The 27,908-nt window shown below is 47.1% G+C and overlaps 1 protein-coding gene and 1 non-coding gene across 3 annotated transcripts in view; one reads left to right on the top strand and one right to left on the bottom strand.

Annotated features, from left to right (window-relative positions):
• LOC119382338 (transmembrane protein KIAA1109 homolog) overlaps positions 1-27,908 on the bottom strand; it is a 961,129-nt gene that overhangs the window by 418,757 nt on the left and 514,464 nt on the right. For both annotated transcript variants that reach the window (XM_049412180.1, XM_049412181.1), the window contains exon 26: positions 3,800-4,105. In XM_049412180.1, coding sequence (XP_049268137.1) covers positions 3,800-4,105 — 306 coding nt within the window. The remainder of the gene's footprint in view (positions 1-3,799; positions 4,106-27,908) is intronic.
• Trnaa-cgc (transfer RNA alanine (anticodon CGC)) lies at positions 5,961-6,032 on the top strand. The gene has a single exon. It is a non-coding gene; the product is annotated as a tRNA-Ala (tRNA).

Here is a 27,908-nt window from a genome sequence, read left to right as displayed (position 1 = left end):
TTATTCTCAGCGAGAAGTCTTCGCGAATGGAAATTTGTGTTGCCTTTTTAAAACAATGTGATAAAATGTTAGACTTTTCAGAGAAGTCGAATACTCTTAGTATTACGGGGCGTGGGCTTTGGCCACGTTTAGCACCAATTCTGTAGATTCGTTTAGCACCAATTCTGTAGATTCTCTCTATTGTCCTGACCTCTAAATCAAGTAAATCTTTAAATACAGTTTTCTTTACTTTGTCCTCCAGCGATCGATTGTCTTCATTGGGTTCTTCACTGACACCATATATTATGAGGTTATTACGTCGGCTCCGATTTCCTAAGTCGTCAACTTTAGCTCCAAGACTCAGAAGAATTTTATTTGTATTCTGACAGGCTTGGTCGCATTCTGCGAGCTTATGTTCCAAGTGATTCAAACGTCCAAGTACTTTTTCCATGGTTTCAATTCTTTGTTTAATGCCCTCAACTGTTGTTTCAACGTGTTTATGATTGCACGTTAAATCTTTCAGCGTTTCATTAGTTTTGGTCTGTTCTTTCAAGATCTTTTTCAACATTTGATCAGTAGAGTTTGCCTCAGTGTTAGGCCCCGGGTTCAACTCAACGTCGCCAGACATTAACAGCAATGTACGAATAACATCTGCACATTCGCGAAGCATAACAAGAAAATGTGGACTTGGTAGCACTATCAAAGTTAAACTGTTATTACGTACAGAAGACTTATCACCAACCTGGGCGAAAAACATGAAAGCCTCAGGGGCAGTTCTCCCGCTACTTATAGTATTTGCATGTTCAGCATATTTGAACAAATGGTGATGTCTTAAATTGTTTAGGCCTAAATGTATTAATGCTAAAATGACGACATAGCGTATTTTTATGCTGACAAAAGTAGTATTCAAGAAGACTAAGCAGTTTTGCCACGCGTCTGGAGCGGTCGTGCAGGTATGCAATGTCTTCCTTGTCGCAAAGGTCATTTATGTGAGTCAGGTACTAAACTGCTCGTGAGATAAAGATCAGGCTGTGCATAGAGTATTCGCCACTTTCGTGTGGGGGTATCAATGGAAACCAATGCGCAGGGGTAATTTGTTTCTCCATTCAGTATCTCCTGGGATAATGAATTTGTTTGTACACTAACTCATGCCTCGGTTTACAGTAGGCGTGTTGCTTATAAATGTACCATGCCTGTAATAAGCCAGGCCATTTTAAAAATACTGCTTTATTGTTAAATTCGAGGCTCTGACTTACTAATGTTTGAAGTTTGAAAAACAGCACGTAGACGAAAACGTGCTCTATTTTCGGAAAAAGACGTAATTCCATTCCCATTCCTTTCCGCGCAAAAGGCGATTAATTTCATTTCCATTCCATTCCTCCAAGCGTTGTCCCATTCCATTCCGGGGTCGCAAAAAATGTGGAATGATTCCGGAGTCATTCCAATTCTGGAGTGACAACTCTACAACACTGGTGGGAAGCAATAAACCACACACTCTTTACTTTACTAGCATTGTGTGATGACTAGTTGTTATTAGATGCGAAGCAGCTTTTGCGCTGGGCTTTGTCCATAGTTCCATTGGCGACCGTCCGCTTTTTAAAACCTGCCATAGCCATCTGTAACATATTGAGCGTGCGCTCACGCCAAGGAGAAGTCTTCTTCGTTTTGTTCTTCGACCGCCTTGATGATGATACGTGCAGAGCACTTTAGGGGCCCGGGCTGCCGTATACTGTCTTAGCTTGGCGTAACGCAGACAAAACCACGTGTGCTGGCACGCGCTAGAGCGTTCGGGCCTGTGTAAGGGGCTGGGTAAGACGCTGTGGCCTCTCCCCCTTACACTCTCTAAGCAATCATGTGATGGCATCGGCGAACGAGATTCTGCAGATGCGCTAATGAACCCGTGTGGCGTGCTCCAACAAGAGTTCAGGACGAGTAACAGCAACAGCAACTACAGTGAATTCATGGTGTGCTCCACATGCAAGGACGCGTTAAGATCGGGCAAGGTGCCCGTGATGAACGGAACTTTAAGACGACCCATGCACTCCTTCGCATCCCCACATGGTTCCCTTTAGTGGGAGATGGTAAAATAATTTTACTCTTCTGCCACGGTATATTTCCTTACCCAACATGACGCATGTATAGAGTATTTTTGTGAAGGAGTTACAAGCCCCAGTGTGGCACCGTGGTGGAAGACCCGAGTGCCACGCAGACGGCACAGGTTAAAATCCCATCTGATCCTAATACAGTATAACCTCATTACACCAGACCTTCATAGTGAAGAGGATATTGGTCTGTTGTAAAGGGAGTATGTAAAATCGAAGTACTGTTACAACATTTAAGGCGGAAAGTTGGGCTAGTTGGTAACGTGAATAATAGGACATGTTTACTAGCGAAAAAGACGAGGACGAGAAGAAAGAATACAGGACAACGCTAGCGTTGTCCTGTATTCCTTCTTCTCGTCCTCGTCTTTTTCGCTAGTAAACATGTCCTATTATTCACTGTTACAACAGACTGTCATGTAAAAGCTGAGTGGGTCTGTCATAACCGGAGAGAATAACCGGAGACATACAACAGTGCCTCAATGCTAAAGAGTCCCTAATGCATTCCCCTAACACGACTCCAAGACAAAAGCCAGATTCTGTTTCTTCTCGATCGATCCTATTGCTGGGCGCAATGTGACATCAGTTAGCTAGTGGGGTACTGGCTGCAGTAACAACTTCGGCATGTAGAAAAATCTTTATTTTCTTGCGTTGATAAGTTTGTCATATTAATTAAGAATATTTTATTGGAAGCAATTCATTTCACACCATCATCTATGCTTAGTTTTCCCTATCTCTGAGGTCTCCCTGTGCTGTGATAAGTTTTCGTGCCTTCTTTATTTTCTGCCGTTGTGCACCTTTCCAGTTGTTAGTCGGCGTTTGTGTGTGTCTCTCTTGTGTCCATGTTTGCATGCCCTGTCTCTTTAACATGAATACTTACGAACTAGCTCAGCTCTCTGTTATCTCAAGATGAAATATGTGTCGTTGACTCCAATAACAATGCAAGTGCGGGACTTGGATGTACACCAGAACGAACTTGCACATCTCTCTGAAGACTTCAGCGGTGAAAAACAACACGAAAAAACAAATGACGAACCGCCGTGTGGCACTCCAAGAGCGCTAGGCCAACGTCCACTGTGGACTGTCTCTAATCCTTGAGCAGCAAGCACCAAGTGGTCTCACCCAAACAAAGTTGACACGCTGCAGATAAGAGCTGTGACCTTTAGAACACGGCGGATATGATTACACTGATGCGAGGCAGCAATAAAACGTCCCGAGGAGAGAGCGAAACGTACCTGTGGATACCTGCTGATGTTCCGGGGCAGTTGGATGCATTTTTGCCGTCCATATCCAAGTCATCTTCCGAGTCTGCGCTGCTATCATCATCCAGAGATTCCCACTCAGATTTATCGGAATTCGTCGAAATTCGCTGTGCCCATGGAGCATTCACAAGCAACGTCGACCGCATAACTGAAGCCACAAGTGCTTGCCTCCCCGACTGTGAAGGAGTTTTAAAAATTCCCCCCGCGGAAGAAAAGAGAAACTCAAGAGTGAAACCGATAAAATACTTCCTCTTATACCCTTTGGATGGTGTTAGCTGTCGAGAAGTGCTTGGAGAGCGCCATAATTTGCATTTGTTTTGGTCGATAATGCACCATCAATGGGAATAGGCACAGTCACAAAAGTGTTAAATTGGTCTGCTAATGATCCTTAGGATTTGCTTGACCGGTTCCATGCGTGTGTACAAAATTGTCAAAAGCATTCCAAGGAGCAGGGCATACCTTGACCAGCTGACCCAGAGCCAAGCTGAGGTCCACCTGTCCTTTGCCAAACAGCTTCATGGCTGTCACAGCACGTGAGGCATTCTGCACCCGGTTGGAGAGCTGCAGGTCGAGAGTGCCTGTCTCGAGGCGCACCGCACTGGCCGTGGGTGTGGTGGCTGTAAGCCGGATGCCCCGTAGTCGCAGTTGCAATGAGAACAGCAGCTGGCCTCCACCCAGGGCACTGCTGCTGCTGCTGCTGCTGCTGCCTTCCCAGAGGCGCAGTGGTCGCGTGCCCGACATCTTCTGTACCACCTCATTCACCTCCTGCATCCAAAAATAACAATCGCAAATATAGCTACAATGTAGGCAACAATGCTCAAACCTCCACAAAATTAATTATAAATCAAGAATAGTCTTGATACAATGCAATGAATGTATGTCTATAATGAAGACACTTTCGTCTCATATGTAACTTGGTTATAAGGAGGTTTCAGTGTAGACATTATAGAGGTTATTATTGTATAACACTGTGTGGGTGCATCACCCCCTGTAAAGTTGTTTGTGCCTCATGGCACATGCGTCTTGCGGATCAGCCACAGTTACGTTTAACAGCCGCCGAACGAGAGGTGGCACTGTGATCGCGTGGTGGTGCTGCCGTGTCGGCAAGGATGGAACGGCGTACAGAAAACAGCAGCGAGTCTCTCTGGATTTGGCGGCGTGTGCAGGTGAATGTCTCCTGGGTCCATGGGGATGATATCACGACATGTTTCCCGTGGACCCCTTGTGGCGAGTCGAACGTCGGTGACGCCGCATTCGCGGTACATTGTGTGTGTTATGTTTTCTGTGTATTGTATTGGCATTGTATAAGGTTACTTAGCGTGTTACTAGTTGTGTATCAGATTCGGCAGGCGAGCTCGTCGTATGTAAAAGTGTTGAATAAATGTACACATGTTGGTTTGCCCGACGGCGTCTACCGTCTCCGTGTGTTCCGAGAGCGGCTCATCTTTTCAGGCCCCACAACACACAGTCCTGTCTTTGGGTCGCACCACGCGCTATGGAGTGGCTCTCACTCGCTAGCACTACACAGCAGCCTATCAGCCAGAGCTGGACCCCTAGCCCATGGTTCATGTTGAGTCACAACTGCGGTGGTTTCAGGCCAGTGGAAACAGAGACGCGTTCTTTGTCTGACAGTTTATTGCGCCAGAACACCACCACATGCAGCAATATATAAAATTCCAAAGCAGCGGAGCAGTTCCGCACGGCAACAGGAAGGCACAAATAACAAGCACACGAGAGAGAGCGCTTGTACTCACCTCTCGTGGCTTTGCACTGGACCCTGAGGCGATAAGTCGCACACAAAGGTTGGGGGAGCGCCAGGGGTGATGGCGGCTGGATGGCTCCCGACTCGACTGAGCTGTATCTGCCACGGCTTCTCAAGTGGAAGGAAAGCAATGCCCATTCTTTGTGTTCCAGAAAGAGTCTCTCCAGAAAAGGGTAGGGAAGGGGCTACGGGAGCGGCACAGAGCCCTCTCCTGTGTAACCCCTCTCACCGCTGCGCGTGCAAATGTTTTGTGAAGCGATTGAAATAATGGGATGCGCATGCAATCCCACAATGTCGGATTAAGCAAGATCGATGGGATGCACTGGAGACAAAACAGTCAGAACATCTGTTAATGAGAACTAATAGACAATAACGCCAAGGAAAGTATAGGGGGTGTTATTTGTAGTATTTCGAATATAAATATGAAGAAAGTAAAGTGGACGAAAAGATAACTTGCCGCCAGTCCCTGCCGGCGGCAAGTTATCTTTTCGTCCACTTTACTTTCTTTATGTTTATATTTGAAATACTACAAATAACACCCCCTATACTTTCCTTGGCGTTATTGTCTGTTAGTTCTCATTAATAATGTGTCTAACAAAGAAAAACGAGCCCTTAAGAGTCGCCTTCCTTCCTTCACTCATAGCGAGGGTCTCGTTCTGGCAGACTTGATGCCTTCAGGTAGTATGTGCGGGATTATTGGTCAGCTTTAAGCTCGTAAAAAGATCACGTGCTACGTGACGCCAACGGGCAGAAAAAAAGAGTGTTCCACACTTGCCGCCATGGCTGTGATTGGTGCTAACTAACACTCCTAGGTTTAAATGAACATATATACCCCATAAAGTGGACGGGAGGATGACCGCCGCCGTAGCTCAGTGGTAGAGCATCGGACCCGCTATTCGAAGGTTGCCGGTTCGGTCCCTGCCGGCGGCATGTTATCTTTTCGTCCACTTAACTTTCTTCATATTTATATTCGAAATACTACAGATATCACCCCCTATACTTTCCTTGGTGTTATCGTCTGTTAGTTCTCATTAATATTGTGTCTAACAAAGAAAAACGAGCCCTTAAGAGTCACCTTCTTTCCTTCAGAACATCTCTTGTGCCTCGTGGGATTTTGAGCATCTGCACAACACCATTTTTGGTTGGAAGATCTCCGCATCCCTCCCCTCCTGGCAGTATCGGTGGCAGCTGGTCGTAAATTATACCGTCACTTCGCTGCCACCCCATCTGCAAATGTTCAATACGGGGTTCCCAATGGCCTAACATTGGCGGGACTCAAGCCTTGCTTGTGCTCGCCTGACAGCCCAAGCGAGATGGATATGAGGGGGGCCACTCTGGAAGGTGTGCGCGCGTTTTGGCCGTGCCGGCTGTCAGTCATGGTGTCTTGTCGGGGCCCACAGCCTCGAGTGGCACGCACAACCTTCCGCAGCCTCAAAGTCCAGAGGCATCACCTCGTGACTGGGCCTCGTTTATTTATATAGTTTTTATGTCTGCTCTAATTTTTCTGCTCTGGGGTGTACGACTGTGGGAGTGCTGGCTGAGGGATAGGTTGACCCTCGAGGCTTGGTCGTTGTTTGTTTCATAGGTGTGCGATTCACAGCCACTAATTGGTTTATTTTGTACAGTCGAGCCCGACTATATCGAACCCGTTTATATCAAATTATCCCGTATATCGAACAATTTCTAAACACGGTAAATTTACATTGAGAATATATAGCAAAAGTTACTGTTACATCGAACGAAAATAGCAACGACAACCGATATATCAAACTCCATGTGCCTCAAAAGTGCCCCAGCAAGTTGGCTTTCCCTCGCGGTGGCGGGGAAAACTGCCGGCGCCACCCTAGAAAAAGTGGTTTAGACCCGGTTGTGCACGGGCGAACACCCCCCTGCAAGAAATCATCCTGGCCCGCTCGCAGCGCTTACAGCCAATCAGAGGCCGTCGTGCTTTCTCCGAGGCGCGGAGGCGGTAGAAGTGAGCGCCATTTTTCCTTCCTTTATGCTTGTGTGCCTGTTGCTGCCTGTTTTCCTCGAGTCCTCAGTCAGCGTGGTCTGTGCTGGTGGTGTTGCCTGTTGGTGCTCTGTGAACTTTATTGGCGCGCTGTCGTCATGGCTTGTGCAAAGAGGCAGAATTTGCCGTTCGCCGCGAAACTCGAAATCATAAATCGGGTCGAGCTCTTTCTATGTTGAGTAGATCGTGGGCAGATGTCACGAAGGAGACGATCCAGAACTGCTTTAGGCATGCCGGCTTGCGCATGCCTGGTGATGACACCCCAAATTCCGATGACAGCACTGAAGACACCGCAGGCGTTTCCGCCGAAGTTTGGAGCGAGCTGGCAGAGTTCCCGGGAGCTATCGACGGATCGACATTCGACGAGTTCGTCAGTGCGGACGATGATGTCGCCATCATGGGTCAGCTACAAGATGAGGACTACGTTGCAGACGTCGTGCCGACCACGAGCCAAAGCGACAGCGATAAGGAAATTGACGATGGCCCATTGCCTACATCCTCCGAAGTGATTAGTGCACTTGCGTTGGTCCGGTGCTATTGCGTGAATGTGGAAGGTTGCAGCCTCAGCTGCTCCGACTCGTTGGACAACGTGGAGGCGTGCGTGCTGTCGCAGGCAGCAAAGTCGTTGACACGGAAGAAAATCCAGGTCTATTTTGTTCCAAAGTAGGGCACGCAAGTAAGCCACCATATTAATAAAGTACTTTTCTTATTGTTATGCGCCTTTGTGTCAAATCCTATAGCAGGCCTGTATCGAATTATGCCATATATCGAACTAATAAACGTTTTTTGGCGAGTTCGATATACCCGGGTTCGACTGTAATTTGTAATATTTGATTTATCTATTTTATAGTCACATTCGCTACGACTGGTTGTCATGTGAAGCAGATTGATCTCATTGTATTGAAAGCCCTTTGATAAATGACCGACTGGAGAGTGCCGTCTCACTGTGTGCACGAGCTCACTTTCCTTTCACAGTGAGACGCTGGGCTCTTGTGCGCAGCTGTGAAAACAGTACACGGCGAAAGACAAGCACGGATAAGGTGCCCATGAGAAGCGTTCGTTCGGCACGTATGGCTTAGGCCATGTGTGTCGGTTAATAATATCTATATATAATAATTGTTGAGGTTTAGTGTCCCAAAACCCCGATATGATTATGAGAGACACCCGTAGTGGAGGGTTCCGGAAATTTCGACCACCTGGGGTTCTTGACCGTGCACCTAAATATAAGTACGTGGGCCTCGAGCATTCTCGCCTCCACTGAAAATGCGGCCACCACGGCCAGGATTCGATCCCGCGACCTGCGGGTGAGCAGTCGAGCACCTTAACCACTGGACCACCGTGGCGGGTAGTTAATGATAATATCGAATAGGCAGTTAAGGAAACAACACCGCAGTCCGTCTTGCTGTGCGATCCAACATCTAGTATTCTATACGAACACAGCCAGTCTCTAACCCAATCAATACGAGCAAGTTGTCATGTCTGTTTTCACACTGGCCAAGTGAGCAAGAGCGCATGTCGTGGACCTGTTTCGGGCAACAACTACGTCTGCTAGGACTGTTGATTCTGTGTAGCTGCAAGCAACAGGGCCCACTTCTCCTCGATGCCATTGCCTTCAAAGAAGGCCTCCAGTCAAACTCGGTAAGCTGGGTACTTGTCGCTTGTCTCGTCAAACTGTGGCAGGCTGGAGTATCCCCCCCAGTGCCAAAGGCAGTAGTGACGTATTAAGAGGGCGGCTTGTTGTTATTGTGACCACTCAGAAGAACATACACACAGACGGTGGCTGGGCCTATTGCATTGTTGTGGATTAACCCTTTGCGGTCCGAAACCTTTTTTCCCCTTCCGTTCATTCTGGTCCAAATCTAAAAGATTCAAGCCTCATGTAAAAGAAGTTGAATTACTCTTTTACGGATGGTGCATAACGCGCTCATGAGTCAACCGCAAACGAACTTGTCGAGCAGTGCCCGGCCACGGACCTCTGTATGCGTGTTGCGCTGTCGGGCAGGGCCCGACATTGGACCGCAAAGGGTTTATTTATCTATTTATTTATTTATTTATTTATTTATTGTACCCTCAGGGCCCGAAGGCATTACAGAGGGGAGCGGGGATACATAAAGAATACAATAAACAGCAAATCATAAAGGAACAAAAAAAGTAAAATTACAAAGTGGCTGGCGAAAACTCACAACAAGACAAGGGAAAATAGCAGCGGGAATACACGAGAACAATTTTGATAATGAGAAAAAAAAATTATACAAAGAGTAACAAGCATAAATATATTCACAAGATAGCAATTGTTTTACGAAACGTATTAGTATCTGCTATGCCAGCAATGTCATGGGGAAGGGCATTCCAACTGACACAAGTTCTGGGTACGAAGGAGTCATGAAAACATTTAGTGTGACAAGATGGAATCCCAACTTTATTGCAGTGATCAATGCGAGCTGATATGTACGAGGGCCTTGTGAGTAATTTGTTTTTCAGATAGTTGTTGTAGTAAATTTGATGAAAAAGACATAATGAAGCTACAGACCTGCAATGAGAGAGAGGAGGGAAGGACAAACTCAATTTCATGGCGGTTACGCTACTTGTTCGGTGATAGTTAGAGAGTATGAAACGACAGGCATGGTTTTGCACAGCTTGCAAGTCTGAAATGAGTGAATCGATGCCAGGGCTCCAGACTGATGCAGAGTACTCTAATTTCGAGCGAACCAGTGTTTTATAAAGCAGTAATTTCATTGAACTGGATGAATGAGAAAAGTTCCTGCGAAGATACCAAGCATGCGATTGGCGTTATTTATGATATAATCGATGTGAGTTTTCCAGGACAGGTTAGAAGAAATGTGAACACCGAGGTACTTATAAGAGAACACAGTTTCAAGAGTAACATTGTTAATGTGGTAAGTAGGAGGTTCATTGGAATTGCGAGAAATGCGCATGTGCTTGCACTTATTAATGTTTAGTTTCATACTCCAAGTGTTACACCAATCCAGAACCTTGTTAATGTCGGATTGAAGGCAAGAGACGTCATTATTGTCGTTAATTTCGCGGTAAATAACACAATCATCAGAAAAAAGATTTACTGAAGACGAAATGTTAGTTGGTAAATCATTTATATAGATAAGAAAGAGAAGGGGCCCGAGAACGGACCCCTGCGGCACGCCAGAACGGACCGGTAAGGGATGTGAATCAATGTTATTGGCTGTTAAGAATTGAGAACGGCTTGAAAGAAAGCAGATCAACCATGCAAGTACATTAGGGTCAATGTTAAGATTACATAATTTAAGAAATAGCAGCCCATGTGAGACTTTGTCGAACGCTTTTGAAAAATCTAAATATATGCAGTCTGCCTGAGGTCCGTGATCGAGGATGCAGTGAAGGTCATGTGTGAAACATATGAGCTGGGTTTCGCATGAAAGTGACTTACTGAATCTGTGCTGGGCTGTGCTGAAGAAGTTATTAGATTCTAAAAAAGAGACAAGATGAGAGTATATGACGTGCTCCGTGATTTTACACGGTATACTGGTGAGGGAAATGGGTCGAAAGTTGTCAGGGCAATGTTTATTTCCAGACTTGTGCAGATGAATGACCCTCCCTACTTTCCAATCACTGGGAATACAACCTCTTTCAAGTGATTGTTCAAACAATTTAGTAAGGATTGTGGAACAGTACGACTTGGTATTAATCAAAAATTTAGAGTTAATGTTGTCAACGCCACATGAAGAGGAAAGTTTAAGATTTTCTACTATGCTCTGAATGCCCGGTGCGTCAAAAACAATTGGGTCCATGCGAGGAGCATCAAAAACAGGGTAGTCGCTGTTAACACAAGAAACATCGTTAGAAAAAGCTGCCGCAAACGCATTGTTGAGCACAGAAGCACATTCGTTTGATGGGAATGAAACTCCATCAGGGGATGTAAGTAGCAATGAGGTGGTGTCCTTCTTATTTATGACGTTCCAGAATTGTTTAGGATTGTTAATCAGCATAGCAGGCAAAGTTTGGTTGAAGAATGTGTCCTTGGCGTTTTTTAACGCAGCTTTGTACTCAGCGGCCACGAGAAAGTAGGATTCTTAGCACACCTTAGAATTTAACACCTTTGCCGAGCGAAACAAACATTTCTTCTTGTTTGACAGTCTCTTCAAAAATTTATTAAACCAAGGCGATTCTCTGTCACACCTCAAAGACTTAAGCGGCACAAAAACATTAGTAAGACATTCAATGGTGTCCTTAAACAATTCCCAATTAGCGTCGACAGAACGCAGTGAAAACTCCGGCAAGTATTCATATAGAAAAAAACCTAGTTCATGGTTAATCGCATTGAAGTCTGCCCGTTTATAGTTCCTAATGTGTTTTACCTGATTAATGTGTTTACATACTGGAATTTCAACATCAAAATGGAGCAAGGAATGATCACTGAGACCAGGTAGATGCATGACTGAAGAAATAAGATGCAGTACGTCAGTTAGAACGAGATTTAAGATACTTGATGTAGTTGAAGCAGTTCGAGTAGGTTCAGAAACAAGCTGTGACAGGTTGAAATCCAAACAGGTCGTTAAAAACTTGTTACATTCAGTCGAGAAAGGGCTAAGATAAGGCGTTGTGCTATTCCACACAATAGTGGGGTAGTTGAAGTCCCCAGCTAAAAGGATAGGAATGTTGGGAAAGCGTACAGTGACCATGTTAAGCGCGTCATGCAATTCGTCAGTGAAAGTTGAACACGAAGATGGGGGACGGTAACATATGCCCAAAATCATCATCTTAAAACGTACACAAAGTTCCACCCAGACTAGTTCCAGGTTACTTGGGAAATGAATGGGCGATGCAATAAAATCTTCCGCGACAGCTATTAAAACACAGCTTCCGCGACAGCTATTAAAACAGTAAAAGCTCGTTGATTCGGATTTTGCGGGACTGGAAAAAACATCAAAATTAAACGAATGCCGAATTATCTAAAGTATCAAGAAAACAATAAACAAGAGTCTATTACATCAATACATTTTCATTTTCTTGATGAATACATAAATCCTGTACTTATGTTGCATAAGAGCAGTGCGAAAGCCACAATTTTTGTCATCCGGAAACTTCATTCACAATGCGATCATGGCGCCAAACTCTCCTGTTTAATTAGGCCGAAACGTGCTCTGCACCCCTCCCTTTCTATGCACCGCCACCACCATCACCACTATGCGCGTGTGATGACAGTTCTAGTTCTTTCGCAGGTAAAATGGCCAGCAACTGATTGTTTGTCCAACGCGATGTAGCAAAAACAAGTTTTATGTCAGCATGCAAACCGCAACTGAAAGCTGGTCATTTTCTAGAGCTTCCGCCAGGTTTGAGTTTTGTGACATCACGTGCACATCGCATCAAGTTAATACGATGCTGCTGAGTGCCGGATTCGCAATGTGCACCACAAAGCATAAAGATAGGTTCGTCCCGTGTGAAGATAGCGTCGTGTATTGTATTCCGCTATCTTGTCACAGTGAATATGTCGGGCAGACCGGAAGGTGCCTTAATGAACGTCTTAAGGAACACCGGTACAATGTAGACAGGGCTATCAGTGGGCATTTAGGAATTCATTGTCGGGATTGTGGGTGCCGGCCTCTTTTCGATTACACACGTGTGCTCGCGAGAAACAAAAATAGGATAGCGCGCGAAATCAAAGAAGCCCAGGAAATTTTGAAACGTGGTGAAAAGTGTATCAGTGTTGCGTCGCTTGCTCTTTCGAGCAAGGAAAGTGAATTTTTACCTCAAAACATGTGATATCTATAATGGGTTGCTGTTCCTTTGACTGATTTTGTATACCTCGTCTGCTCTCTTTTTTCCTGTAAAAATGCGCATATATATTGCCGTGGCAGGAAAATAAAAAGCCAGTTGTAAGTTCAGCGCTGTGTGTGTCTCTTCTTTGCTCGTCCTCGTTGTATGCGCTGTGAAACCTTTGGATTATGCTGCACCAACTAGCCCAACGCTCAACCTTAGTAAACTATACATCTAGTACATCGGGCTCTTTTCAATGTGGTCAAGCGGAACCCAGCCGTATCGTATCGTTTATTGCTGTGGCTACCTGCCGTGCCAGATCTTTCAGTTTTTGCATTCGTCGCAAAGTACTCGCACCGGAAGTCATCGCGCTCTTTTCTGGCAATCTGCCTTCTCGAGGCCATGGCATACGGATTTGCAAGATTCTTCGGTCGGAATGGGAGCGACAAGCGCGTCTCTTCAGGGAACATCTGTTCCTCAGCCTTCACTCGGTCCTCGACACTGTGGGTGCCACCAATATGTGGACTCGATACATCAGTATCGTGAACCGGATGACGGATTTTCTGTGGCAGTGCTTTACTGCCACATCTCAGAGGGTTACTGACAAAGAAAGGGCCAGGCCCCACGACCACGGTTCAAGTCATCGGCGATGTGCATCTTCCAGAAAGTGTTTCCCGAGTTCTGGACTTGGGACCCAAATTCGCCGTGGAACCCCAGATGAAGAAGCCAGATCTTCTGTCACTGGTGAGACAGGTTTCGAACTTAGCCCCCGACACGGAAAAGGACAGGTGTGTTGCAGACGGAGTTGACATTCTCATGCACCACAAGCCTGCGAATAGTAAGTTTAGTGTCAAAGAAAGTATTGCCCACCTTAAAGAGAATACGCTGTCGTTACTCGTAGCTGACAAACAGGGATATTTCGTTGTGTTGAAAAAGCAAGACTTTGAATCAAAAATGTCTGCCGCCATGGGTTCGCTTTTCTTAAAGAAAGATAGCACGTCTCTTGAAAAGGTGAAAAGGGCAGCTTGCAAACTGTGCCAAGATATGAAGTTAGACAAACTGCATCGAAGCATCACAAAAGCAAAAAAGCTTTCGTTGGATGTCTTTTTCAGCATAAAAACCCACAAACCTGAAATGCCGCTCAGGGTAATAGTATCAGAAAGGGGCACCTGGCAAAAAGTTGTGGCCCACTTTTTGCAAGAAAAGCTAGCCATTTTAAATGTTGACGATCCTTTCCTGGTAAAAAACTCGACAGAAGTCATTGACTTCTTAAAAACTAACTCGGACAAAGGGTACCTAGCCTCTTCAATTGACGTTAAAGACTTGTATTATTCGCTACCGCAGGATGCCCTACTTCTTTGTATTGAGCAATATATTGACAAGCATGGTGTCGTGGCATTCCAAAACACTACCGGGATGACAGCTAGTGGGTTCCTAGAACTGCTAAGCACATATCTAAAATCAACCTTTGTGTCTCTAAAAGATGTTACGTATATCCAGAAAAACGGTGTATGTATAGGGTCATGCCTAGCACCTTTGTTGAGCGACCTGTTTTTAGCACAGTGCGACAGACTGCTCCAAGCGCGCAATGACAATTCAAAAGTTTGCAGAATTTTTCGATATGTAGATGATTATTTGTTGTTTTTAGACCCTGAAAACGGTTCTTTTGATGAAAATGTCACGGAAGCTGTGGGGTTGTTCAGTGAATGGCTACGCCATCTTGACGTCACTATAGAATGCCCACGAGATGACCGGCTAAGATTCCTAGACCTTGAATTGCACTTCATGGCGTCACATGTTTGTTGGTCCTACGCCCCGCGAGGTAGTAAGGCCATACTACCCTTCAATTCAGCTCACTCCAAGCTGGTAAAAAGAAGCATTGCCGGTTTGTGCCTTAAGAATGCGCTGACAAAATCCTGTGCCCACACTGTGTCGTCCAGTTTCACCAAACAAGTCGAGCGCTTAGAATGTGCAGGCTACTCTCGCGATGTATTAAGGTCCGTGGCGGAAAAAAACTTTAAAAACTATCAAGAATTCTAGTCGTTCTACTGCAATATTCGGTGAGGCAACGCAAGTGCGAGAAAAAGTCGCAGTAATCCCGTACCTGCATCAAATTAGCCACAACATAAAGCGGGTTGGCAAGCGAGCTGGGGTAAACGTTGTTTTTTCAGCCCCCGCCAAGCTTCTTACAATGTGCCGTCAGGTGAATTCTGAAGCAAGACCTCGAAAAATGTGCACCACCAAGCATAAAGATAGGTTCGTCCCGTGTGAAGATAGCGTCGTGTATTGTATTCCGCTATCTTGTCACAGTGAATATGTCGGGCAGACCGGAAGGTGCCTTAATGAATGTCTTAAGGAACACCGGTACAATGTAGACAGGGCTATCAGTGGGCATTTAGGAATTCATTGTCGGGATTGTGGGTGCCGGCCTCTTTTCGATCACACACGTGTGCTCGCGAGAAACAAAAATAGGATAGCGCGCGAAATCAAAGAAGCCCAGGAAATTTTGAAACGTGGTGAAAAGTGTATCAGTGTTGCGTCGCTTGCTCTTTCGAGCAAGGAAAGTGAATTTTTATCTCAAAACATGTGATATCGATAATGGGTTGCTCTTCCTTTGACTGATTTTGTATACCTCGTCTGCTCTCTTTTTTCCTGTAAAAATGCGCATATATATTGCCGTGGCAGGAAAATAAAAAGCCAGTTGTAAGTTCAGCGCTGTGTGTGTCTCTTCTTTGCTCGTCCTCGTTGTATGCGCTGTGAAACCTTTGGATTATGCTGCACCAACTAGCCCAACGCTCAACCTTAGTTCCTATGTCTGTACTGTTTCTTATACTCTAGGGTGTGAGATCGCGGGAGCGCTTGCCGAAGGGTAGGTCGGCTCTCCAAACATGGTTCTTTGTTTGTTTGTTTATTAAATGCGAAGCATTTCTTAGCGAACCTCTGGCACTTTGAGCGTTTGTTTGTTTGTTTGTTTGTTTCTATCTATCTATCTATCTATCTATCTATCTATCTATCTATCTATCTGTCTGTCTGTCTGTCTGTCTGTCTGTCTGTCTTATCTATCTATCTATCTATCTATCTATCTATCTATCTATCTATCTATCTATCTATCTATCTATCTATCTATCTATCTATCTATCTATCTATCTATCTATCTATCTATCTATCTATCTATCTATCTATCTATCTATCTATCTATCTATCTATCTATCTATCTATCTATCTATCTATCTATCTATCTATCTATCTATCTATCTATCTATCTATCTATCTATCTATCTATCTATCTATCTATCTATCTATCTATCTATCTATCTATATCTATCTATCTATCTATCTATCTATCATCTATCTATCTATCTATCTATCTATCTATCTATCTATCTATCTATCTATCTATCTATCTATCTATCTATCTATCTATCTATCTATCTATCTATCTATCTATCTATCTATCTATCTATCTATCTATCTATCTATCTATCTATCTATCTATCTATCTATCTATCTATCTATCTATCTATCTATCTATCTATCTATCTATCTATCTATCTATCTATCTATCTATCTATCTATCTATCTATCTATCTATCTATCTATCTATCTATCTATCTATCTATCTATCTATCTATCTATCTATCTATCTATCTATCTATCTATCTATCTATCTATCTATCTATCTATCTATCTATCTATCTATCTATCTATCTATCTATCTATCTATCTATCTATCTATCTATCTATCTAGCTAACTAGCTAGCCAGCTAGCTAGCCGCCTACGTTTGGGTGCTCTCATGATCGCCTCCTTAACTTGGTGTAGACCAAAATTTGCATGGGAGGGTAACATGATTTGACGAATATGATTGCTGGGTCATGACATGAATAACATTAAAATCCTGTCGCGTACGTCGTCAAACCCTTTCCACCGGATACGTGTGGCACACACCCGTTTACCACGAGCCGCGGTGTACGGGTATGCGCCACAGGTGATTGACAGTTTATATTTACCCAGGAACGGCGAGAACAGACATTGGTAACTTAAATGCTAGAGCGTTAAGGAAAACCAACATCGGCAGCGTTGACTCAACGAATGGAAAGAGTGAAAATTAGGATCCCAGCAGGAATCGAACCTAAGCATTCTGCGTGGCGATCAGGTATTCTACCAGTGAGCCATGCCAGGTCTATAAACTGGTTTGGAAAAACAGCCTAAGCAGGCATAATATCGGTGCAACGTCAATTGTGGTTGTGGTGCTGGCTATCTAACTTTACAAGAAAGCAATAAACGCTACGTGATACTCCTACGATGTGTACCCCTACGATAGAGGCGTCATATCAGATTAACGTCTGTGGTTCCAGTGTTGGCTCCGCTTTTATAGCCGTCTAATAAACATTATGATTGTATTTCTATGATTCAGCAAGCTATATTGAAGCATTGCTCGACCCCGGAGGAATACATTAACGAAAGTTACATATGATATCCACATCACCGCACCGCAAGGTGCACTTCGTCCACCAGAACGACGCAGTGTCCTCTTCATTTCTTACGAGGCTGGGCGATGGCCTCATGCTGACCGAGCATGATGCCAGATTGATTGACTGCCGCTTTGTGGACTAGGCTGCGTAGGCCACATACGCCCAGGTAGTCTGCGACTACGACAAACACCATCTACTGATGTTGGTCTACGTAGCACTATCCAGGCCAACCAGCCTCGACAGCCTATACCTCACCAAGGCGAAGGGTGGCTTCAGGTTCTGACATGTCGCCAGCTCTGTCGGCAGAGAATTTGTCGACGAAATGACCGAGGCATCCACGAATTCCAACAGCTCTACTATACCACATACTTCACTACACATGGACCCCTCGTCACCACCAGGGGCGTAGCCAGAAATTTTTTTCGGGGGGAGGGGGTTCAACCATACTTTATGTATGTTCGTGCGTGCGTTTGTATGTGTGCGGTATATGTACGCAAGCAAGAGTGAAAAATTTGGGGGGGAGGGGTTTGAACCCCCCAACCCCCCCCCCTGGCTACGCCCCTGGTCACCACGATCACGACCGGATCCTATAACAAGTTATGACCAGCTGCTGGTGCTCACTGATCACGGTGGTGAGGCCCTTGTTCAAGAACTGTCAAGAACTTCTTGCACACATGCACGCGGGTTTGTGAAACGTGCGTGCGTTCCCAGGACACGTATAAACACTACATATAAGCCTGCCGCTTCTGATGTTGGTAATACCCACATTGCCATTGGCAGCGCTACCCAACCGTAAATAACTGGTTATATAACATATATGCGGCTCTTCAACATTATATATATATATATATATATATATATATATATATATATATATATATATGTATATATATATATATATCTGTGTGTGTGTGTGTGTGTGTGTGTGTGCGTAAAAATTTATACACATCCTTAGCGTCATTTTGTAACGCGTCACTAAGTAAAAAAAGTTACGCCCCAGTCACCTACCCGCCGCATGCTTCGCATAACATCGACTCCCGCGGTACGTGGGATCTGCCGAATTTTTTTTGCAGGTGTGCCATTCGCAGCCGCTAATCGATATAGTTTGTAACTTGTATTAGCTAAATGGTGCCTTGTATAATTGTGTTACGTACGATTGGCTGTATCGAATTATTGATGTCCTTGTACTAAAATCTGGGTAATAAATGACCGATTCGAGAGTGTCGCCTAGGGTCTCCCTCGCTGCTTGCGCGTGCTCACCGTCCCTTCGTGATGATGGGTCAAGCTCTCGTGTGCAGCAGTGCTAAGAGTACACGGCACGAGACAAACGAGGACGCGGCACCATGCATGAAGCTCGCAGTGCTCGAACCCGTGGTGGTATTTGGCACGTACGGCTAATAGTATACAGCGAGTACGTGCACGCTGGGGGTCGGTAAAGGCCGATTAACAAAAGGCAAAGAACGCAAGCAACAAGGCGTTGCTCGGGCTCATTGGTAATCCATAATTACAAGATTTATAGCGTGGAACTTCTACACAAGGGACAGAGAAACACGACAAGCACAAGTGCTAACTTCCAACTAACGTTTAATATCTGCGCTCGGAAATATATAGAGTGAAAGAAAAGAAAAGAAAACAAGACACAACAACACCCACTCCTCTGATCAAAACCACACGTGTTCGTTGCATTGCATTTTTACCAGAAGTTATCAAGAAAAAGTATTTCTCTTTGGGATAAGAGAAGAGATGGTGCGCTGACACAGTCGTAATCACCGCAGTTCATTGCTGCTGCTTCTATTATTTCACGCGTGCACCGGTCTTTATACAACGCTGCAGTATTGTCAAAGTACGGTATACACCCACAATCCTGGCAATGTTGCCCCAGGTGCCCTTGTCTTCCTTTTGCCATGTTGCCGCTGTGTTCCCTTAAGCGGTTGTTTAGGCATCTTTCCGTCTGCCCGACGTATGTTCTGCAACACGACAGCGGTATCCTGTACACAACACCTTCTGCACATGCGACGAATCTGTTCTTGTGCTGTGTATTGCATTTCATTTTTTCCTTTTTTTACAGGTGAAGTCAGGTTGCATAAGTTGGTCAATCTTTGGGGGGCTGACATGACAACTCTCAAGCCTGCATTTTCCCCAATCTTTTTGAGACGGTGCGACGTTGAGTGCAGATATGAAATTACAGCCACCTTCCTTTGATCTTGTTCCTCGTTTTTGTTCGTTTGATCCCGCTGACACGCCTTCTCCGTCTTGCGCAGAAGCACCTCAGCAACAGCTACTGTCAAGTGCACAGGGTAGCCTGCTGCAGCCAAGCGCTGTATCTGACAGCTGAAGCTTTCAGTGATACGGTGCACGCAGGACTTCCAGAGTGCATTAAGCTGGCACATCTGTGCTATTCCCCTTTTTACAAGTTTTGTGTGAGCAGACACGAACGGCAAAAGGGGTTTCCTGCCCCGTGGCTCATAGATACAGCACACATGACGGGGGGAAAAAAAATTACACCATCTCCCGCTAAAGGGGACCATGAGGTGATGCGAAGCCGGAGCACTTGCACGATCGCGTTCCGTTGGCGTTCGTTGGGCATGCTACCGACCTCGCGTCGTGGAACGCGAAGAGGGACGCTACGCGCGTCTTATCTTCCATCTAGCCTGGCCGTTAATTCTCACAGGGCAAGCGGGGAACGCAGTCGACAGGCGGGCGAGAGGGGGGCAGCGTAGGAGAGGAGAGAGAAGGGGAGGGGACGCGCATGCACTCGAGCTCATCGCGGCGTTGCGCAGGAGAGAATTTCGGCATGTCTAGCCTGCGTTTCAGAGGAAGAGTGGAAAGGGGGAGGGGAGAGGGAAAGTGGAGAGGGGAAGGGGAGAGGGAAAGGGAAAGTGGAGAGGGGAAGGGGAGAGGGAAAGTGGAGAGGAGGTGTGTGGAGAGGGTATGCGCATGCGCAGTAAGGGTGGTCACGCCGCACACCACCGGATTGAGCTCGGCCTTAAGATACTTCGCATCTAAAAGCAGCTTTAGGTCCAAGGAACTTGAGCATGTTATTTTCAGGCATTTCGTGCGTGATTTGCAAAGGCTGGAGGCACCCTTCAAATGTCTTTATGATTTCTGCCATTTCATTATGGACGCATTATGACAGTATTTTTGTTGCAATAGAATATCGATTGCCTTAAAATAATGTTGTGTGATGCATTTACAGACACTTCTTCATAGGTGGCATCTGAGAGGGATAAGCTTTGACTGCATAGTGTTGTGGTGGCTTACAATGGAAAGAAAGAAGAAAGAGTGGCAGTTGCTGGCATGACATCATCTGGATATAGCAGAGAGGGGGTAATGAAAATGCTGATCTGGAATCAAATTGGGCTAACTGAACCAAAACTTCTCGATCTCTGATTTGGTAATCAAGTAAACATGATAGAAACATTGATATTAGTCACCAAAGTCTTGCAAGGTTCACTTATCTACAAAATAACAGTACATATTCTACAGCTCCATATGGTATGTGGATGCTGTCTATGCTTAATGCTCTAGTCAATGCATTTTCTACGCATCTTCTTCGTGTCTACTCAACCACATAAAAGCGATAAATCAATTTCCCATTGAAAAGATTCTTAAAATGTGCTTGAAAGAATTGCGAGCCAATTCCAGCAAAGCATTTTTCCACAGTAGCTCCCCACTAGGGCATCCACATGATTCACTACAGGCAGATGAATGCTGCAGTGTGAATACTTGTATAATATGACAGAAATGTACAGTGGAGAAACACTTAGACCTGGTTAGAGCAAAATGGTTTATAACGGAAAAAAAAAAATGGATGTAAAAAAACAATCTTAACTCCCCTTACCATAAAAACCCAAGTGTTCCGAATTTTGTTTGTCGTAGACATTATCGTCATGATGAACCGGCACATGCTCATTCACCACCCAGGCACTCGGAATGGAGGATTTACAAGAGAACCTGAAATGGGTGGCCCCTAATCAGTGTTTGCTGCCCATGCGTTCCCTTAATTTTTAGTGGACCAGTATGCATACCTGCCAAGTTTGAAGAAATGGAGTCCGGGAGATCTACTCAACGGGGGGGGGGGGGTTATAAGTATGCCGACCGCGGGGGCGGGGGGGTACTCCGATAGCAATTATATGGATACTGTCAGCGGGATTTTGTGGTCGCCGCTGATCTGTACAGAGTCCAAACCGATAACGTCGCTTACGCATCGTCACGAATCACTAAGTCACGAATCACTCCACTAAGTGGGTAGAGCATGGGGACGACTATCAGTCCTCCTCCAAGCTGCAGGCGGTGGCTGAGAACGCTCGAAACCGAGTGAAGAGCCCCGAGCCACGGTACATCTTGCGAAACAGGCGGAGACAACTCTGCATGATGGATGAGCAAAAGGGAAATAGGTGCCGCCGGGACGGCTCGGAGAGGACACCGCCGCCTCAGGGTGAGCCCACACCCACACTCCGTCGTCGCAGCCCCACCACCACCGGTAAACATCGCCATGGACGCCTGACTGGAGGTCAACTGGTACATCACACCGCCACTTCCATGCTACCCCATCGCCTCACCACCCGGCCTCCACACAAGAGGCCCGAAGACCAACGCCAACCCAACTAGAAAACCAAGGCCAAACGTCAACCGCAGCCACCGAGACTTGCCAGGGTTGTGTGGACACCCCGATGGCCCATGCTCCCTCGAGGCGATGGCACAGCACGCCAAAAACCCCGCGCCCCGCCAGACAGGAGGAGCTCAGACCATGCTGGAGAGGCCGCCTGGAACGAAACACTTCGCCGACTCGCTCCTCTGAGTCGCCATCAACAAGCAGAGAGGCGGGGCTCCAGGGGGCGTGGTCCGGACCACGGGGCTGCAGGCGCAGGCCAGATCTACCGCAACAGTGATGGCGGAGGCGACGACTGAGGAAGCCATGACGGAAGCAGCGACACCAGTTGGGGCACCGGCCACACCCACGGCAGAGGGCCAACCGCAGGAGGGCACGGACCTGGACTGATCCATTCTGGCCTTCCTCGATGAGGAATAACAAAATATTACCTCATGTTTCGGTCTCTGCCGCCTGAGAGCCTTCTTAAGGGGAGAAGGATGTGGGAGAGCACGCGTTCCCATTCCCTTTCCTTAACTGGCGTGATCGGACTGACGGCGGCAGCCAAGAGGCCACTTGGAAGAAGCACCGTCGCCCCTTTCCTGTCAATTAGTTCTTCCCCGCCGCACTGCGCGCTAATTCTCGTTTGCTGCTCGCGGGAAAGAGAACTTGTCCCCGCGAGGGAAACAACCCTCGCGGTGGGGAGGGAGACGGGAGGTAAATAAAACAGCTGACTGGGCAGGGAGACGATCTCTCTTGCTCTGCTGACCTGTGGGAATGACACACGGATCACATCATCACCCAGAGGACCCGCGAGCCGACCATCGACGAAGGAGTAAGCTTTACCCTTTGTTTTCTACTAGAGTGGACTATCCCTCTAAGCAACATTTACGTGTTGTTGCTAGTGTAGCAATAAAGTGCTGTTTGTTGTTCTAGCCTGTTCCCTTATTCGCCCGAACCCGTCATAGCTGCGATGACTCACGCCATGGGAAGGGGACGATGACACGTGCACGGTACGACTGCGTGCGGCTGGAACTGGAGCTAGGCTTCTGCACCAGCCGTGCATAGAGCAGACCCCTCAACTGTTGGCCAACAACAGCTCAACGTAGCGTTTAAGAAAAGAGTGATCAAGTTCATGAAGGCACGAAGAAATCTGGTCTGAAGTGTGTGAAAGCTGTGTTGGTTGCTAGCACACGTGAACGCGAGTGGGAGCAGTGAGTCACCAACAATAACTGAAAGTTTATCTTAGCATGGGTGTTCTCGCTCATACTCTTCCTTTGTTGTTTCCTGCGATGCCGGCAGCTCTGGTTACAGTGGCACATATGGCTATGATCAGCGGGCAGATTGAGTGCACCATAGAAGCATTCACTACTGGCAGACACTAAGGATCACATCACGACACGCAGCGATCAGAAGCAGACCTTGTTTAGATGCCAGACTGCAGTGTATCTAGAGCTGGAGACGAAGGTTGCACAATTTAATCGGGAGCCGCGCTCCCATTGTGATTGCTACCGGCGGCCTCAAAGTGCATCCAAATTATTGCTGTCAAGACGATTGTGAGTTTTACGAAGATAATGCCTGAGCTTATCTTTTGGTTTTCTGTAGAGCTGTGCGAATAGCAAAATTTTGGGTGCGAAGCGAATTCGAATAATAAAGACTGAGTGCGAATCGAATCGAATAATCTTCGAATAATTTTCAATATTCCTCAAACATTTTTCGAATACTTCGAAGTGAAATTACAGAAAAAAGTTGCAGAGAATCCCCAAGTATGTTTTTTATTTTATTTATTTATCAGATACTGCCGGCTGCCTTTTGGTAGCCATGGCAGGAGTGGGTAGATCACATTGCAATATTACACATGGCATCATTTCAGTCGACAAACGAAAAAAAAAAAAAAAAAAACACACATCAGAACAAAATCACATATGGCCAACGATAACAACACATGCGGTCGAATGTGAACTCAAGACGCGAACATGAAAAACAAGTCCAACACCATTTGCACTAATACACTGAGGTAGGACACCTGAACAATACAGGATCGTGATTGAACACCCGAAAGACGTATACGAACTATTGAACCAGACTTCAGAACATGAGTGAAACGGTCAAAGGAACAAAATCAAACAATATGAACCGAAGGACGGCCTCCGCCCACAGAAGCATACCGCGGAAGAAATGGTTACCCGCATACATTTCTAGCTGTAAAAAGAGAAAGAATGACAAGAGCTGCGTAAAACATCACAGATAATCTTGCACGGCATTTGTGAGCGCATGAACTGATGATAGGCCGACTATGTCACATGGAAGCTCGTTCCATTCTGTTATCGTTCGAGGAAAAAACAAAAATTGATATGCATTTGTTTTAACTCGTGGCCTTACAATCGTCTTACTGTGCTTCCATCTCGTTGGCCTTGCGCTGTTATACTGCATGTAATCAGTGAAGCCCATTCTAATGTTACCGTTTACAATACAGTAAAAGCTCGTTAATTCGAATTCCACGGGAACGCTGAGCAATTTCGAATTAAACAAAATTGAAATAATGAAAGTGAGCAAAAATGGGTGGATTTCGGGGGTGTGGGCACGAAAAATATTTATTGGCCAAAAAAGTCGGTGATGACCATCTGCTTCTTTTCTCTGAATGCCACAGCTGCGGCTCTCTGTTCCAGCGCGCGGACGCGGCGCAGGGAATCCTCTTCACCCTCTTCAAAGCCTGAAGAAGAGACGCGCCACATTAAGTGCCTCCATCACCGCAGAAGCTGACGGGCGCACAGGCGCTTGTGGGGATTCGAGGCGCGCCCGAAGCCACTGCGCGGGCACTTCGCCGTTCCGCGAATCCTTTCCCTCTCCCGTTCTCCCGCGACAGCAAGTGGCGCCATCTTACGCTACGCGCCGGCTCTCGTGGTGGCGCTGCCCGCGGTCTTGGAGCCGCGAAATTCGGCGACTGACGCGCGTGCACGCCAGTGGTGTTAACTTAGCGAGAAAGTCGCCATATTTAGCGTCTTTTCAGTCGTGCTAGCGACAATTCTATCTCTTTGGAGTCTTAGCGACTTTTTTGGGGACTTTGAAAAGTTGAAGTATCGTGTGCTAGTTGAAGTAAGAGGGTGATTGAATATTGGGAAACTCTATGAGCATCTGGGAGGGCACGAAACGCGCTTCGAAAAGAGGCCAAAACAGGATCAAGCCGCTTGTGGCGCTGCGATCTTTAGTGCGCAATGCGACCGTTCCGAGCACTCCTTCTGTTGCAGTAAACTCATAGGTATGCCCCCATATCATAGGTGTTTTCTGCTGTAACGGCGTCTCCCGGTAGCTCCATTAAGGTGTCCTAGAAGGGGGTACACTGTACAAGGGTACACTGTAGCTCCATGTTCCTCTGCCCACCTCGGCCTGCTGGATCGCCCAGAGTTGCTTGTCCAGGCCAGCACTGAGCAGCGCAGTCCGACGCTAGACAGTATCTTCGTATTCCGACCGTTCACTTCACTCGCCACCACAGAAAAAAATTTAAAATATTGTTTAAAAAAGAATCCCTTCACGTGCTTTATCCACTCGAAAACTAAAGAAAAAAACTACGAAATAAAAGTAATCATCATCATCATCACCATCGTTTAACGACTTTTGGCTAAAATTGGCGACTTTTAGCAAGCGTCCTGGCGACTTCGCCCAAAAAAAGTTAACAGCACTGGTGCACGCGGGGACGAACTCTCTCTCTCCTCGGACGCCGCTGGGTATTTCTTTCCGGTCCAACGTCCCCTTTGGGAATCTGGACTGTAGCCTGCCTGGGTGCCTCGGCATCCTTGCAGGCGTGTTTACCTCAGTGTTAGCTCCGGTTCGTACGCTAAGCCAGAGAGCGGTGCCTAGTGCTCGTGCGTGGTCGTACCACGCCGAGTCGCACTTGCCGGAGGCCCACGCGTACGGAGATTGCCCTAACTCCCGAGACCAGGCCCAGTGGTCATCGCGAGAGTGCGCAGCATAGTCGCGAGGGACCTTTTCCCGAGCGGCGGTCCCGAGCGGCGTGTCAAAGCTCGCCATTGCCAGCTGCGACGTGCTTCGCGGAACCCCTTTGGTGTATCGTCCGCGCGGGAAGCCCTTTGCTCCCCGCATTTTTGGCATTGCTGGACACGGGCGCGAGCGCTTCGTTGTTTGGTGAACAGGTGTTGTCCCACTTGCGGAAGCACTCGGTGCGCTTGCGGGACTGCCGAACGACATTCACCCTTGCGAGAGGCCTGGCCCAGTCGGCTGGCGCCGCAAGGTTGACGGTCAGATGGGGAGATCGAATGAGACGCACGCGTTTCGTTCATCTCCCAGGGCTCAGTGTTCCTGTGATTCTCGGTCGGGACTTCCTCCTAAAAACCGGCATCGTTGTGGACATCGCGAATGGCGGATATCGCGACGGACCTTTTTCCCAGCTCAAGCCGTTCATCAGCCCGCCGGCGTATACAACTGCCTGTGCAGTAGAGGTGTCGGAACCGTGTCGCGTGCAAAGTTCGGGGGCTAGGCCCCTGCGCTATGCGCTCGTCGGCTCAAAATCCCCATCGGGATCGAGCGGCACGACACGCAGAGGCTCCGCATCCTTTGACCGCCTGTGCGACTCATTTGGATGATACACAGAAGGCTCGTTTGTCGGCACTGTTACGCGAGTACGACGAGCTCTTCACCGATCAGCCGGGCTGTACTGAGTTGGTGAGCCACGCGATCGAAACTGGCGACGCGCTTCTTTTGAAGTGTAACCCCAGGCCCGTCAGCCTGGCCAAGAGGCAGGTTATTGACGGCTTGCTGGACGATATGCTTTCAGCTGGCATTGTTCGCCGTTCGTCCAGCGCCTGGGCGTCTCCAATTGTGTTGGTGCCTAAGAAAGATGGCAGTCATCGCCTGTGCGTAGACTACCGCCGTCTGAACGGAGTGACTCGTAAGGATGCCTATCCGCTCCCCACGATTAGCTCCATCGTAGGAAACCTCGGCACTGCGCGGTACTTCACCACGTTAGATGCCTCCAAAGGTTACCTACAGGTCCGGATGGATGAGCGTGACCGGTGCAAGACCGCGTTCACCTCCCACAGAGGGTTGTTTGAGTTCACTCGTATGCCCTTTGGTCTTTGTAATGCTCCTGCGACTTTTCAGAGACTCATATGGACCGCGTCCTCGGGGAAGCAAAGTGGTCATACTGCATGTGCTACCTCGACGACATCGTGATTTATTCACGAACCTTCGAAGAGCACTTGGCCCATGTTGCCGATGTGCTCGGGAGGGTGAGGGCTGCCGGGATGACGTTAAATCCCGCGAAAGCCCAATTAGCGCAGACTCGAGTTCAGTTACTTGGGTTTACGCTGGGCGAAGGCTCCATTGAGCCAGACCGGGAGAAACTTCGAGCAATCCTCGATTTCCCCGTGCCCAAGGACGTACGCGGCCTGCGCCGCTTTCTTGGAATGGCCAACTTTTACCGGTCGTTCATTCCGTCCTGTGCCCGAGTGCAGGCGCCCTTGACCAAGCTCTTGGGTAAGTCCGCTGAGTGGCGATGGGGACCTGAGCAGCAAGAGGCGTTTTGCAGTCTGTCTAGCGCCATTGCGGAGACAGCGCAGCTCAAGCTCCCCGACCTGACCAGACCGTTCGTGGTCCAGACTGATGCGAGCGATCTGGGATTAGGAGCAGTTCTCCTACAGGAATACGATGGCGTGTTGCGGCCGTTGGCCTTTGCCAGCCGCTCGCTGATACCCGCGGAGAAGAATTATTCCGTGACTGAGAGGGAGTGTCTCGCCATCGTGTTTGCACTGCGTAAGTTTGACGTCTACCTGGATGGGACGAAGTTCGTGGTGCAAACAGATCACAGCGCGCTAAGCTGGCTGATGCGGCTCCGTGAGCCTGCGGGCAGGCTGGCGCACTGGGCTCTCTTAATACAGCATTATGACTTTTCAGTGCAGTATCGGAAGGGGAGCACTAACGTGGTAGCTGACGCGCTATCCCGTGCCCCCTACCGGGAGCCTGG

Source organism: Rhipicephalus sanguineus, chromosome 2 (assembly GCF_013339695.2).
Source record: "Rhipicephalus sanguineus isolate Rsan-2018 chromosome 2, BIME_Rsan_1.4, whole genome shotgun sequence".
NCBI classification, from domain to species: Eukaryota; Metazoa; Arthropoda; class Arachnida; order Ixodida; family Ixodidae; genus Rhipicephalus; species Rhipicephalus sanguineus.
The sequence above is the reverse complement of the archived record's forward strand: the minus strand, read 5'-3'. Positions and strand labels throughout refer to the sequence as shown.